The sequence below is a fragment of the Hemicordylus capensis genome, chromosome 4, assembly GCF_027244095.1.
Source record: "Hemicordylus capensis ecotype Gifberg chromosome 4, rHemCap1.1.pri, whole genome shotgun sequence".
In the NCBI taxonomy this organism is placed as follows: Eukaryota; Metazoa; Chordata; class Lepidosauria; order Squamata; family Cordylidae; genus Hemicordylus; species Hemicordylus capensis.
Window position 1 is genome coordinate 286,451,777 of NC_069660.1, and position 13,278 is coordinate 286,465,054.

General features: G+C 40.7%; 1 protein-coding gene across 9 annotated transcripts in view; it reads left to right on the forward strand.

The window, feature by feature from the left end:
- VPS13B (vacuolar protein sorting 13 homolog B) overlaps positions 1-13,278 on the forward strand; it is a 714,157-nt gene that overhangs the window by 601,239 nt on the left and 99,640 nt on the right. For all 9 annotated transcript variants that reach the window (XM_053245154.1, XM_053245151.1, XM_053245153.1 and 6 more), the window contains 3 exons: positions 3,053-3,249; positions 7,436-7,617; positions 10,411-10,760. In XM_053245154.1, coding sequence (XP_053101129.1) covers positions 3,053-3,249; positions 7,436-7,617; positions 10,411-10,760 — 729 coding nt within the window. The remainder of the gene's footprint in view (positions 1-3,052; positions 3,250-7,435; positions 7,618-10,410; positions 10,761-13,278) is intronic.

Sequence of the window (13,278 nt, forward strand, 5' to 3'; positions counted from 1 at the left end):
CAAGAGCTGGATACTAAATGAGAGGCACGCATGCACCTTGATTAGGCATCAGGGTGCACACGTGCCTCTCATTTAGTCTCCAGCTCCCATGGTGCTGGGAAGTTCTTTCGCTCCTCTCATAGCTCAAACTGGATTCTAAATTAGGGGTGCATGTGCACCCTCATTAGGCATTAAGGCGCATGTCCACCTGTCATTTAGTACCTAGTTCCTTAATGCTGCGTGAGTTGGATACTTGCGGGGGAGCTAGGAGTGACAGCAAAGGAGGAGTGTGGATGACAGGGAGTGCTGCTCACCCCCAGCCCCGCACCCTCTCAAGGACAGCCCTGCCTATATGGAGATGCCTGGAACTGAACATGGAGAGCCAGCGTGGTGTAGTGGTTAGAGTGCTGGACTAGGACCGGGGAGACCCGAGTTCAAATCCCCATTCAGCCATGAAACTAGCTGGGTGACTCTGGGCCAGTCACGTCTCTCTCAGCCTAACCTACTTCACAGGGTTGTTGTGAAAAAGAAACTCAAGTATGTAGTACACCGCTCTGGGCTCCTTTGGAGGAAGAGCGGGATATAAATGTAAATAATAATAACAACAACAGACAAACATCTGCCACACAATACACCAGATATAACTGTAGTCGAGAAGAAAGAAAAACAAGTTTAGCAATACCAGGGGATAGCAGAATAGAAGAAAAAGAAATAGAAAAAAAATCACAAAATACAAAGATCTACAAATTGAAATTGAAAGGCTGTGGCAGAAAAAGACCAAAATAATCCCAGTGGTAATTGGTGCCTTAGGTGCAATTCCAAAACAACTTGAAGAGCACCTCAACACCATAGGGGCCACAGAAATCACCCTCAGCCAATTACAAAAAGCAACTTTACTGGGAGCAGCCTATATTCTGCGACGATATCTATAACAACAGCAACAACATTGACAATAAAATTCTGGCATCCCAGGTCCTTGGGAAGGACTCAATGTCTGGATAAAACAAACCAGTCAATAACACCTGTCTGACTGTGTGAATAAATAATAATAACAACTTGAGACCTCCTTCATGCAAAGCATGTACACTACTACTGAGCTTATGCCCCCATAGTTGCATAGTTCCTCCTCCATCTGCATAGTTGCATCAGGCCTAATACTTTGTCTTAGTCTGTGATTATGTCATACTAGTATTTTTAAGCCCGTTATGATAACGGGCGCTAGCTTTCTATCCCGTCTTTTCTGTCTCTCTCTCTCTCTTTCTGTCTCTTTTTCCCCCCTTGTCCCCTCTCTCTTTTTGTTTTGTGTCTTTGTTGTTGTCTCTGTTTTTGTTCTTCCTTATTTTGCTTTTACTTTTTTTGCGGGGGGGTTGTGGATGAATAACAGCCAAAATGGCCCATGAGAAGGTGGCCGCCCCCGCCTATTGCCCTCCCGCGCACCCAGCTGCCGGAGCCCACCTTACCCGCTCCAGCTCGAAGGAGAAGAGAGGAACTCGGGAACAGAGCTACTCTCTGTGTTAAGCTGCTGCCCATACTGTCGCAATGGACGCAATAGGCGTCCTTTGCGTACATAGCGGCAGTTTGAGCAGTGACTTAGCACAGAGAGGAGCTCTGCTCGTGAGCTCCTCTCTTTTCCCTCGGGCTGGAGCGGTTAAGGTGGTCTTCGGCAGCTGGGTGGGCGGGAGGGCGATAGGCGGGGGCGGCGACCTTCTCATGGGCCATTTTGGCCCTTAATCTTTTGGGGGGGGAGCGGCGAAGGTGATTTTGGGCAGCTGGGAGGGCGGGTGAGCAGGCGGGGGCGATGGCTGTGAGCGGGCGGGGGCCTCGTTGGCGGCTTCGCCGCCACCTCGCCCAGCTTCCCTGTCCCCCGTCTCGGTCTTCCCCCGCCGCCATTGCCCTCGCCTTTTTCAGGGCGGCCGCTTCTGGTTGCCTCGGCCTCCTCTCGCCGTGCCTCGGCCACTTTCCCCCGCCGCCACACACCGGCTAATGGCCACCCATGGCTGTGGGACACTGGTGTCTGAGGTCCTGTGTCCCTTGGGCTCTTCTGGGCCTGCGCTTCGCGCAGGCCCAGAACATCCCAGGGAGGCAGGGACGCAGATCCCCAACATTCCAAAGCCATGGCCACTCACTTAGCCTTTTATTATATAGGATTGACCATTAGTTTCTGCAGAGCATGGTGGAAACTGAGGACACTGTGCTCCATTGATTCAAATACTACCTAGATGGCAATCTGAAAAGGCTAGGAACATAGGAAGCTGCCATATACTGAGTCAGACGAGTGGTCCATCTAGATCAGTATTGTCTACACTGATTGGCAGTGGTTAGAGATCAGTTGGGAGAGATCAAAAGTTCTGTAGTTTAGTGTCCTCAATATGCTGACAACACACAACTCTGTTTTTCATTGTTTGCTCATCCAGGATTGGCAGTGACAATTCTGAACCAGTGCTTAGACATAGCAGTGGGTTAACAAGCTGGCGTTGAATCTAGATAAGGACAAACTTTTGATGGTTGGTTTCCCTTGTGACTTAGGGGAGGTGGGATATCCTGTCCTGGATCAGGTCGTACCCTGCCTGAAAGTGGTCCAAGTGGATTAATTAGCCGTTCACTGTAACAGTTGCTGATCTCTAACAGATGTACACTGAAAAATACTTCTTTCTGTCTGCAACATTTATTTGTGCATATGAAGATGATATAGAAAAAGTTAGTCACTTAATCAAAGTCTTAAGAAAATGTGTTCTTGATGCCATGGTGTAATCATGTGCAATAGGGTTTTTAATATAAGTTTACATTGTATTTTTGAATAGCCATTTGAAGTAGTTGTACACATTTGTAATAATAACTGGAGACATATTCTGCCCCTACTGAAGTTATTAGAGAACTCTGTTAATGTCAGCTTGGCTTTTAAAAGAAATATGCTAAGAACTTGACTAAAGAAATGGCAGCAAGTAAAATCTCAGCTCTTTGCCATTTTCTTTAAAACATTCAGTGGTATAGCAGTTATAAATTGCACAATGCACAATGTTTTTGTATTTCATGTAGAAAACTAAGACAACCTTTTTTCTTATTAATGTTACAGATTCCCTGCAGCTTGGAATACTGGGATGAGCTCCAGAAGTCATTTGTTGCATTCAGAGAATTCAGCCTATCGGAAAGCAAAGTTTGTGAACTACCACTGCCAAGTATCAACCTAATGACTGACCAAAAAGAGCTTGTAGCCTCAGATCTTTGGAGGATTGTCCTGAACAGCAACCAGAATACAGGGGAAGACCAGAGGTAATCAAAGTCACTGTTGTTTCATGGATACAGTTCTAGTAATTGGATCTACCAACACTTCCACTCCTAGAATAGGGGTGGCAGGGGAGGCTAGAGCCCTTCATTAGATTGCCTGCTGCAGGAGAGGGGGGCAGAACCCATTTAGGAATTATCAGGCAAAGAAGACTTCTGTTGCTGTCAAACCTGATTGATAAATGAGAGGAAGAGGTGCATCTCTAGGGTGCAGCAGCCAGCTGTAGAGTCCTGCTTGTTGTGCCTTATGTCAGGAGAGAGGGGGAGGAGCTGAGCTGGGGAGATCCAATGTGTGAAGAGCAAGGGAGGGATTTAAATTAATAGGCTTAGCATCGAGCTGTTAGCTTATAACAATCTGTTGTATTATTTTAAGTACATGAGATTCCATTTAATTTAATTTTAAATTTAATATTGAACCCGCCATTATAGCTTGCTCTCAACTAAACAGAGGAGGGTTATAATATAACTGCCTAATCTTATGCATATTTGTTCCGAAGTAAACCTCACTGTTAGGTGGAAAGTAAGTTCAGTAAAGCTTAGGTAAGTATGTTTTAAGTTAACAGCTAAATAAATAAGTAGCCACGCTGGCCTCAGATAGTGGCCTATATGTACATATATGTACACATGCACACACACACTCTCACAGTCTCTCTCTTTCTCTGTCTCTGTCTCTCTCTCTCCTCTCCCCACTCCCTTCAGTAAATACGTAAATAAGCATCACATCCTGACCACCTTGAGCTTCCTCCCACCTTAAAATCATTTCCAGGGTCTTGGTCACTGAAACTAGAGGGAAAATTCTCCAAGCCATTGGTGCTTCCCCACAATATATCATTTGTGGCAAGAAAGCCAGCTACGCAGAGCACAGATTGGTACATAAATACACACAGCTTACAAGTTTGCAAGACAGAAGGAGCCGAAAGGCCAAACATTTCACCTAGGCAAAATTCTACCTCATTTTAAATCTTCCAGTTGTACTTCCTGTCTATTCCAGTTTAGTGCTGTAGATATAAAATCTAATCCAGTCACCAGCACTGAGGTAAAACAGATGATACTTGATGTCTCCCTTATTCAAGCTAGTTGTTATGTTTATCATGATTTTGTCCCAAAAATTTATTTTATTTTATTTTATTTTATTTTATTTTATTTTATTTTATTTTATGTATTTGAACATTTGTATTCTGCTTTTTCAGTTCTAAAACAGAAATGTTCAAGATAGCTTGCACAATTAAAACAACAAAACAGTGTCTCTCATTCTTCTCCAAGGAGCTCATGGTTTTCCCTTTTCCCATATTTTATCCTCTCAACAATTCTGCAAGGTGGATCCGACCAAGAAATAGCTTAAAGTCACCCAGTGAGCTTTATGACCGAGTGGACATTTCCTCAGTCTCCCTGGGCCTCGTCTGGCACATTAATCTCTACACTACATTGGCTCTCAGTTTGAGCACAGAAATGTCAGAAGTTCTATGTCTTTATCCACCCATTTATCTCTTAGGCACAGCAAGTGTTTGAAAGTGTTGAGTACTTATCTAAATGATTTTACTTAAATGTGCATATGCAAGTGATTTATTAATATTTTTAGGGCTTTACATCCTCAGCATGCCATATATATCTATTTCACAAAAGATACAGCAAAGCAGTTCATGAATCAGGAGCATGGACTTTGTGCATCTCTCTCTCTCTCTCTCTCTCTCTTTCTCTCTCTCTCTCTCTCTCTCTCTCTCTGTGTGTGTGTGTGAAGACACCCATGCCCCAGAAGTCTTATAGTTCAGGGAGAGCCTGCAATCAGAAAATGGATAACAAATCAATAAAAAGAATTAAGCATCTGGTTTCCATTAATCATATCAGGTTGAAATGATTTCTTGATGTTAATTGTGAAGGAATGCATTTTCATCATTGAGAAGTTAAGTGTTTTAGACAAGGTTAATTCCTCTGAATGTGGGACCATCACAAAATTACCTTTGTGGTCAGCTTAGTACCACAGAAATGTGAACTCTGTGGGAATTGGGCATAAAGCTTATGGAATTTAGTTGGGGTTTTTTTTTTTAATCAAAGCATTTAGAACTGCAGTCAGAATTTTTGTTAATCATTCATTTGGGACAAATCACAGTACCTAATATTTCATTAAGCATTCTCTGAAAAGGTTTTGCCAATGACAAGCCTGACAAACTTAATTTCTTTTTATGTAGGGTACTGCAATATAAAAAAATATTCCTTGTTCCATTAAAAAAATTTTTTTTAATCTCCAAAGTATCAATGTTTATTTCTATTGATAAAAGAATAATATGACTTGGAGGGTATTTTGAAGGATTAAGAGATTGTATTGGATAAGCATAATATAGGGACTCCAGGGGACCAGGTCTATTTTTATTTCCTAAACAGCAATGCTAATATTTATATTGTAAACATGATCTGACTAGCAGGAAGACCGATTGATATGTTGTAGGAGAGGGGAAGTAACTAGTGGGGTGACAGTAGCCCCCACCTGGGGCAAAGTGAGATGGATTTGTGGAGTGTGTGTGTCTGATGTTACTAGGCTCAGTGTGGCTCTAGACAAAGGGATTTCAGAGTAGGGCTACATTTATTATTATTATTTTTATTTATTTGATTTGTATACCGCCCTTCCAAAATGGCTCAGGGCAGTTTACAATTAAAACAAACCACTAAAACTGTAAAGAGCTAAAAGAAATTAAAAAACAATATAACAGTTAACAATTTAAAAACATTTTAAAACAGCAGTTAAACTATTGCAGTGATTAAAACCCCTGAAATCAGGTTTTGAATTTTAAAATAGACCAAATATTAAAACCCTCAAAATTTAGGAAGCTGAGAAAGCTTAGGTGAAAAGATGGGTTTTCAGGTGTTTTTTGAAAATTGACAGAAAATTTTCTTGTAGGACCATGACTAGTAGGAACTGGGAGTGAGAGCCTGATAGGATTAGGACCATGTGTAGATGTGCAATTTTGACACAATGTATTTCCACCTTCCAGTTCTGAATGATGTGGGTATTGACTTAGTGGCACTGAACAAACATTTTCACCACAACTAGCAATTGCAAGATCAGCTGGTGGTATCCTTTCTATGTTTCTTTACAACATATTTCGAAGAGTAAGGTGTTGAAGTAAGGTGTTGATTCTGCCGCTAATGATAAATTTTGAAATATTGGCTGCACTGAATTTAAATTGCTTCCTAGTGAGCCAGAATAAAGTTCTGGAAAATAATTATGCTGAGTCCAACCCCCCACCCTCTAATTTTAACTGAGGCCTTATGAAACTATGTTAATAGTGGGTGTTCATGCAGAGGTGCTCTTATCCTCTGGACAGAGGTGCTCTTACCTTCCACACCCCCTGGGGGCCCCAAATCCTTTTTAGTCTGCTCCTGGTGGTATGGTCTCATTAAAAATGTTCTTAAATTACTGTGTGGGCTCTAAAAGCCTTTAGGTCCAGGCTCCAAAATTACCTAGGTGCACCTCTGAGTCCATGGATAATACTTGAGGATCTTGGGTGCAAAAAGATTAAGAACTGCTGATTTAGAGATGTGTGGAGGCTTGAAAGTGATTGCAGAATAATTTTTGGAACCATTTCATGGCATCAGGAGTTGTTACTGAGATATACTGTAATGAAATGGTATGTACAGTCTTAGATTTTCATCCTAAAAACTGTCTTACGAAGTTTGGGCAAGATTTCCCCCCCTAAATTAATGGTTGTGCAGTAGAGGACGATATAGAGACAAACATGAAGGAGAGGAATATTGCCTGAAAAAATAGTTTCTGTATATTAATTTGCAATTGTACATTTTTAAAAAAACAAAACTTCTTATAGTCTTGTAGAAATAGTTGTTTAAATATACCTAATGAAAAGCATTAATAGTCATTTTCAAAATCTTATTTCTCTCTGAGTTGTTTCTTGCTTGAAATATTCTAGTATTTTAGGGGAGAAACCACTCTCCTAAAATTAAGAGTGCTGAGTGAGTTGAAGTGATCACCTCACAGACTTCACGTAAAAGAAATGTGTGTACACCAGTTGTTGCAGTTAGCCAGAATAATCATGTTCTGCTCTGTGCTTATGCCCATATCTCAACATTGCAAATTTTCAAATCCTGTAATAAAACCCTGGATGTATTGAAATAACATTTTTGTCACTCTCCCCCCACCGCCGCCTCCCGGTCATCACCATAGCTCTGAAAGTGAATCGGGTTCACAGAGTGCATGTGACCAGCTTGTGACGCCTACTGCCTTGGCAGCCTGCACCCGGGTGGATTCATGCTTTACCCCCTGTTTTGTGCCTGCTCTTGGAGTTTCAGTCCAGTTTGCTCATTTGGAGCTTCACCTCTGCCACCATCTTGATCATCTGGGCACAGGTATGTATCTTCTATTCACAAAAAGAAGATGGTAACTCAAGGGCTCTCAGATGGGGATCCCCAGATGTTAATCACATTCCCACCATCCTCAATGGAAGACAATTGTGGCTGGGATGGGAGTTGTAGTCCAGCAACATCTGGGGACCCAGGTTTGAGAACATGTGCTGTAATTAAAAAACATTATTCCCCACCCTCCTGTGCTTTCTACTTCCACTTTCTTCCCTCATGGAATCATGTGTTCAGATAACTTACACCTACTTATCAGTAGCAAGAATGCATAGGAACGAAAGTGTGTTCGGATTCAGTAACTGCAGAAGGTGTTGTGTTTTCTAAGCCCTGGCTAGAGGTCATAAGTGCCCCCTTCGTTTTATGCTGGGCCATCTGATAGAACAAATTCAAGCTTCCAAATATCCAGCCCACTTGACCTGCTGCTGCCTTCTCTTTGCCTTCTCTTGAGGAGACATTCTAAAGGAAACAGTAAGCACTGTGTGCTTAGTTGTTGTTCCAAAAAAGAAGGGGGAAATCCATCTGTTTTTGTTCAGTACTCTGTGCTGTTGTATGAATGTCAAATGTATTCCAAGAAATTTTGTTAAGATTGCCTGATTTCAAATAATGCTTTCCAGGAAAGATGAGCAAGTATCTAAAAACTTTTCAAAGGCCCGACTTCTTTAAAAAACTGAAGTAGTTGGTATTTTTCTACTAACAATAAAATACTGTGAACAACATGTTTTGATAACATTAATGTCAGCTGTCTTGAAAAAATATATGTGTTCTTTAGCTCTGCCCCACACCAACTGATGCATTCATTTCCATATTTTTGAGATTTCAAATAACACGCAAATGGGGGGAAAGCAAAAGCAGCTTGAACCAGACACAGTTATTATAATTAATAATATATAATTATTAACTATAATATTTATATATGGATAATATTGTAGATATTTATATCTGTATAAACTGCTTTGGGAACTTTTGTTGAAAAATGGTATGTAAATATTTGTTGTATTTGTATCTATTATAATATAATTTAACACAGATACATTATCAATGTATAATTTCCTTTTTCAGATCTTGCTTAGGCTGCTGTTCATTATCATTGTTTTCTTTGCTGGTTTATTCACAGTGGTACAGTTAAGCATCCAAAGCTGTGGCTATTGCTGTCTGACTTTAAGTCACTGTACTTGATTATTGTATATATATTTATGGTATATATTTTAAACAGTTTTCCGATTAATAATTACATTTTCTACACTTTGACCATCGGTCCTATAGCTAAATAGATAGTAGTTATGAGCTGAGCTGCAGTTATGTCTGAGTGCAAAGCTGATCTTCAGTTTTTCTTTCCAACCTCTTTTGTAGGTTCTCATATTTAGTAAGGACTTCCACTGATTTGCTCAAATCATTCTTGATTATTTTTATTTTATTTATTTAACATACTTTATACCGCCAAAAACTCATGTCTCTGGGCAGTTTGCAACAAAGCAAACAAACAGAAAAAGCTAAAACATTAGACAACAGAAATCTTAAAACATTGGTTAAAACAAAATAAATGATACAGTAAAAGTTAAAACATTACAATTTAAATTTTAAAACAACATTTTAAAATGTTATGTATTTCTTGTTTGATAATGGTGATTTCCTCCTATTGCCGCTGCTGCTGCTGTTGTTGTCGTCGCCATCGTCGTCGTCGCCACAAACAGTGTATATCAATAGTACCTCTTGGCTCCATTTAGTGTAGGGCCTGTATACTATCTTTTATACAACATACAGTGAGTAGCATTGAGACAGTGGGGCTGTGCATGCCAGCGAAACACACTTTCCCTATCCCTCCCTACCCCCTCCTTCCTTCTAAAGTTCCCTGAACCACACAAAAAAGCTATTACAGAGGTTTGGGAGCACCTTCGGCAGTGCCATACGAGATGGCACAAGGATCTGTGGGGTGGAAGGGAAATATTTCTGTTTCTTTTCCATCCATTTCTTGAGATGAACGGCCTCAGAACAGTGGTGCATATGCTAGTACCCTCCAGACTTGACTACTGCAATGCGCTCTATGTGGGGCTGCCTTTGTACATTATCTGGAAACTACAGTTGGTACAGGATGCAGCAGCGAGGTTTGTCTCCGGGTTATCTCAAAGAGACCATATTACTTCTCTACTAAAAGAGCTAAACTGGTTGCCAATAAGTTTCCAGGCAAAATACAAAGTGCTATTTATAACCTATAAAGCCCTAAACGTCTTAGGCTCAGGGTATTTAAAAGAACATCTTCTTCGCCATGAGCCCCACCGCCCATTGAGATCACCCAGAGAGGCTCGTCTGCAGTTGCCAGCAGCTCATCTGGTGGCCACACAGGGAAGGGCCTTCTCTCTTTCTCAGTGTTTAAATGTCAGGTTTGGTTTCAAGTACTGCTGTGGTTATCTTAGTTAAAAATGTGAGAACACTTGTAAAAGTGAATGCTTAACTAAGCCCAACACATGAAAGAGTAACATCCAAACTAAGCTAGCCATGACTAAACTGCATTGAAATTAATAAGATTTAAGTTAGTAATGACCAACTTGTCTCACTGATTTCAGTGTTGCTCAGTTGTGTCTGGATACTAGACACAGTGTGTCTACTTGTGTCTGGATAGTGTCTGTATACTATCCACAGAATTTATTAATATAAAAATGCATTGATCTGAAAAGGTATGACCTTGTCATTCTGTACTTACTGATTACCTGGTTAAATTAAGTGAACATAGTCATTTCCATATTGCAGTACTGTTGTACTATTGAATTTCATTCTTTTGCTTCACAGTGCCACCAAAATTCCTCCATCCATTCATCTCCGATAAGAATGTTCCACCCGAGCTAGAATACTTGATCATTTCTTTCAAGGAACCACATATCTATCTGCGGCAGTGGAGTGATGGATCGATCTTCAAGGAAATCCAATTCTCTACTAGGATTGACTGCAAACTTTTGGAATATCGAAATGTAACCATGCAGGCTGTTGTGAAGCCCTTCAGCGTGTTGGGGCAGATTGCTGTTTCTGGCAATTTAGTGGAAAAGCTACTGGAGTGCAGTGTGATGGTGGATCCTGTGTTTGTCAGCTTTGGGCAACATGCTGTTCACTCTCTGCATAAAACCATTCAAGCTTGGCAACAGGTAGGAAAAAGAGAATAATGTGAAAAAGGCTAATCTACATACTCTAATTCAGGGTTCATAAAAATGAGGAAGGTGCAGAAAGCTTGGTAGGGTGAGAAGGCAGGACAAATGGATTGCCTCCCTTTTCTGCAGCACTACAGATTTGACCAAAGGTAAATGGAAAGAACAGATGGAATCATGGCATACAAACAAAATCTGTAGAGCCGTCTCACAAGTAATGATAAATAGATAAATCAATAAATGCTGGACCATGGTTTGGCATTATGTGAGCGAGCCTTGGGTGGTATGAGCATGGTTGCAATTCTGGTTTGGAGGGCAAGTGAAAACCATAGTTTACTATTTCAGATGAAATGGCAAAGTGTAGCGTCAGCTTGCAATAACAGGAAGTAATTAATTGAATCTGAGCAGTAGAAGAAGGATGGGGAGGAGGGAGCTCACAAGCTCAAGGCACATTTCTGATTCTCCGAACCTGGCTTTGCATCTGAACCTACTTATACAGTAATTGACAGCAGGGCAGTAAGCAAGGACTGTGATGGTGGGTTATGTCCCCACAGTAGCAGACAGCAGTCATCATCCTGGTAGGCTACAATAGCAGAAAGCAATCATCCTGAAGGTTTGACAAAAGCTTTGGGAAATCGAATCTGTCATTTTATTGTCAATTTTCCCCAATAACAAATTACAAATTATGGCAGGAGAATATATCTTATGTTACAAATCCTTGTACAGTAGCAAAGAACGTGATTCCAATAAGGGTTCCATGAACCACCTTTGGACAATTTTAAGTCTGTGTAACTGAAATCAGAATCTGGCATGTTGAATGTGCAGCATTTATTTTTTTTAATTTTATTTGTTGCATTTATATATCGCCCTATATAAAATCTCAGGGTGGTTTACAATCCAACCAAACAACAACCAAAACCTAACAATCCTATGAAACAGATTAAAATTACCATAAATAAAACTTTAAAACATCAGCACGTCATGTTTATATGTTGTAAAAGGTCAGTGATGTATGATAGGCCACTAAGGGCCAAACTACGTGTGACATGGCAGATGTGATCATAGATCTCCCAACATCTTTTTCTTTCCTTCAAAATAGCCACTGGGAAACAGCTAATTTCATCAGAGAAATGGCACTGAGAGAGGGGGATTAGTGTTTTCCCTCATGTTGCTTTGCTGATTGAAATCCTCCCCTACTAGCTGCTATTGATCCTGCTAGGGGAAAAAGACAGGTACCCAGATTATATTTGATTCCTGTTATGTCTGGCTAAAGGTAAAGTTGTGCCAACAGGTCGGTGTTGACAGTGCCCTGTGGTTGTCTTTGGAAGAATACAGGAGGGGTTTACCATTGCCATCTCCCGCACAGTAAGAGATGATGTCTTTCAGCATCTTCCTATATCACTCCTCCCCTATATAGGTGTTTCCCATAGTCTGGGAAACATACCAGTGGGGATTCAAATGAGCAACTTCTTGCTCCCTAGGCAAATTACTTCCCTGCTGTGCTATTAGGTGTCTCTACGTCTGGCTACTTGTCTCTTATTATCTCCTTGAAGGTGTTCACTGCCTCTTTCATTAGATTCTATACGTGGAAGCTTAATGGTCCATAGCAATTTCTGTATGTGCAAATTCCTTTCTTCTTCTTCTTTTTTGAGATAATTCAAGACATTCCGACTAATCTCAAGCTGCCCAGTCCTGCAAGCAAATCCTTTTCTGTATCAGTCCAAATACCTAAATGAAGTTCTGTGCATTAATTACCCATCACAAAACTACAATAGTAAAGCTAGAAAAGATAAAACATCTGTTTCATATCAGAGTTTCTTTTTTTCAAGGCATTCCATGGTTTTCTTATTGTAAAAGGACGTTCATAAAACAAGAGCTAGTGTGATTTAAATCTTTACAGCTGGTTCAGATATCACTGTGAAAAAAGAGTCTTTGTAGCTCCAATTTCTGCTTTTTGTCATATTTTGAGCAATGTGCCTAACCGAAAACAAGCAAACAGAGAGTTTTTGGAGGAGGCCTGTTATGCATGGGCTAGTGGGGTAGCAACTACTGCAAAATGGCCTTCAGAAAGGTCAGTTGCTTTGTGCCGTTGAAAGTCTCTCAGACGTCGTATACATATAAATAAAACACAGAGTATAAATATTTAAATGTTTGAGACCACATCAGAGTGTGAATGACTGCCTCGGACTACAGGGTGCCTTAAAGGAATACTCAGGGTTGGAAACAACAGCATTGTATATTTGATTAAGTAGAGCCACATGTTGCGTCGCAGCTTGCTCCTGACAGGTACATTCTGTGAATAGTTGGGTCTGATTTACAAACGGGGGTGGCAACGTTCAAATGACCCACAGGAGGATATGCTTCTGTAATTGTTGTAATTTTCTCGTTTCCTCTCATGTCAAGAGTTCTTGCCACCATCTTCTGATGTGGTGGGTGGGTCTTTAGCCCACAGTGCACTAGATTAAAAACTCACCCTGCTTTTAAATTAGGGGATATCAGACACAGAAGTGGGCTCAGA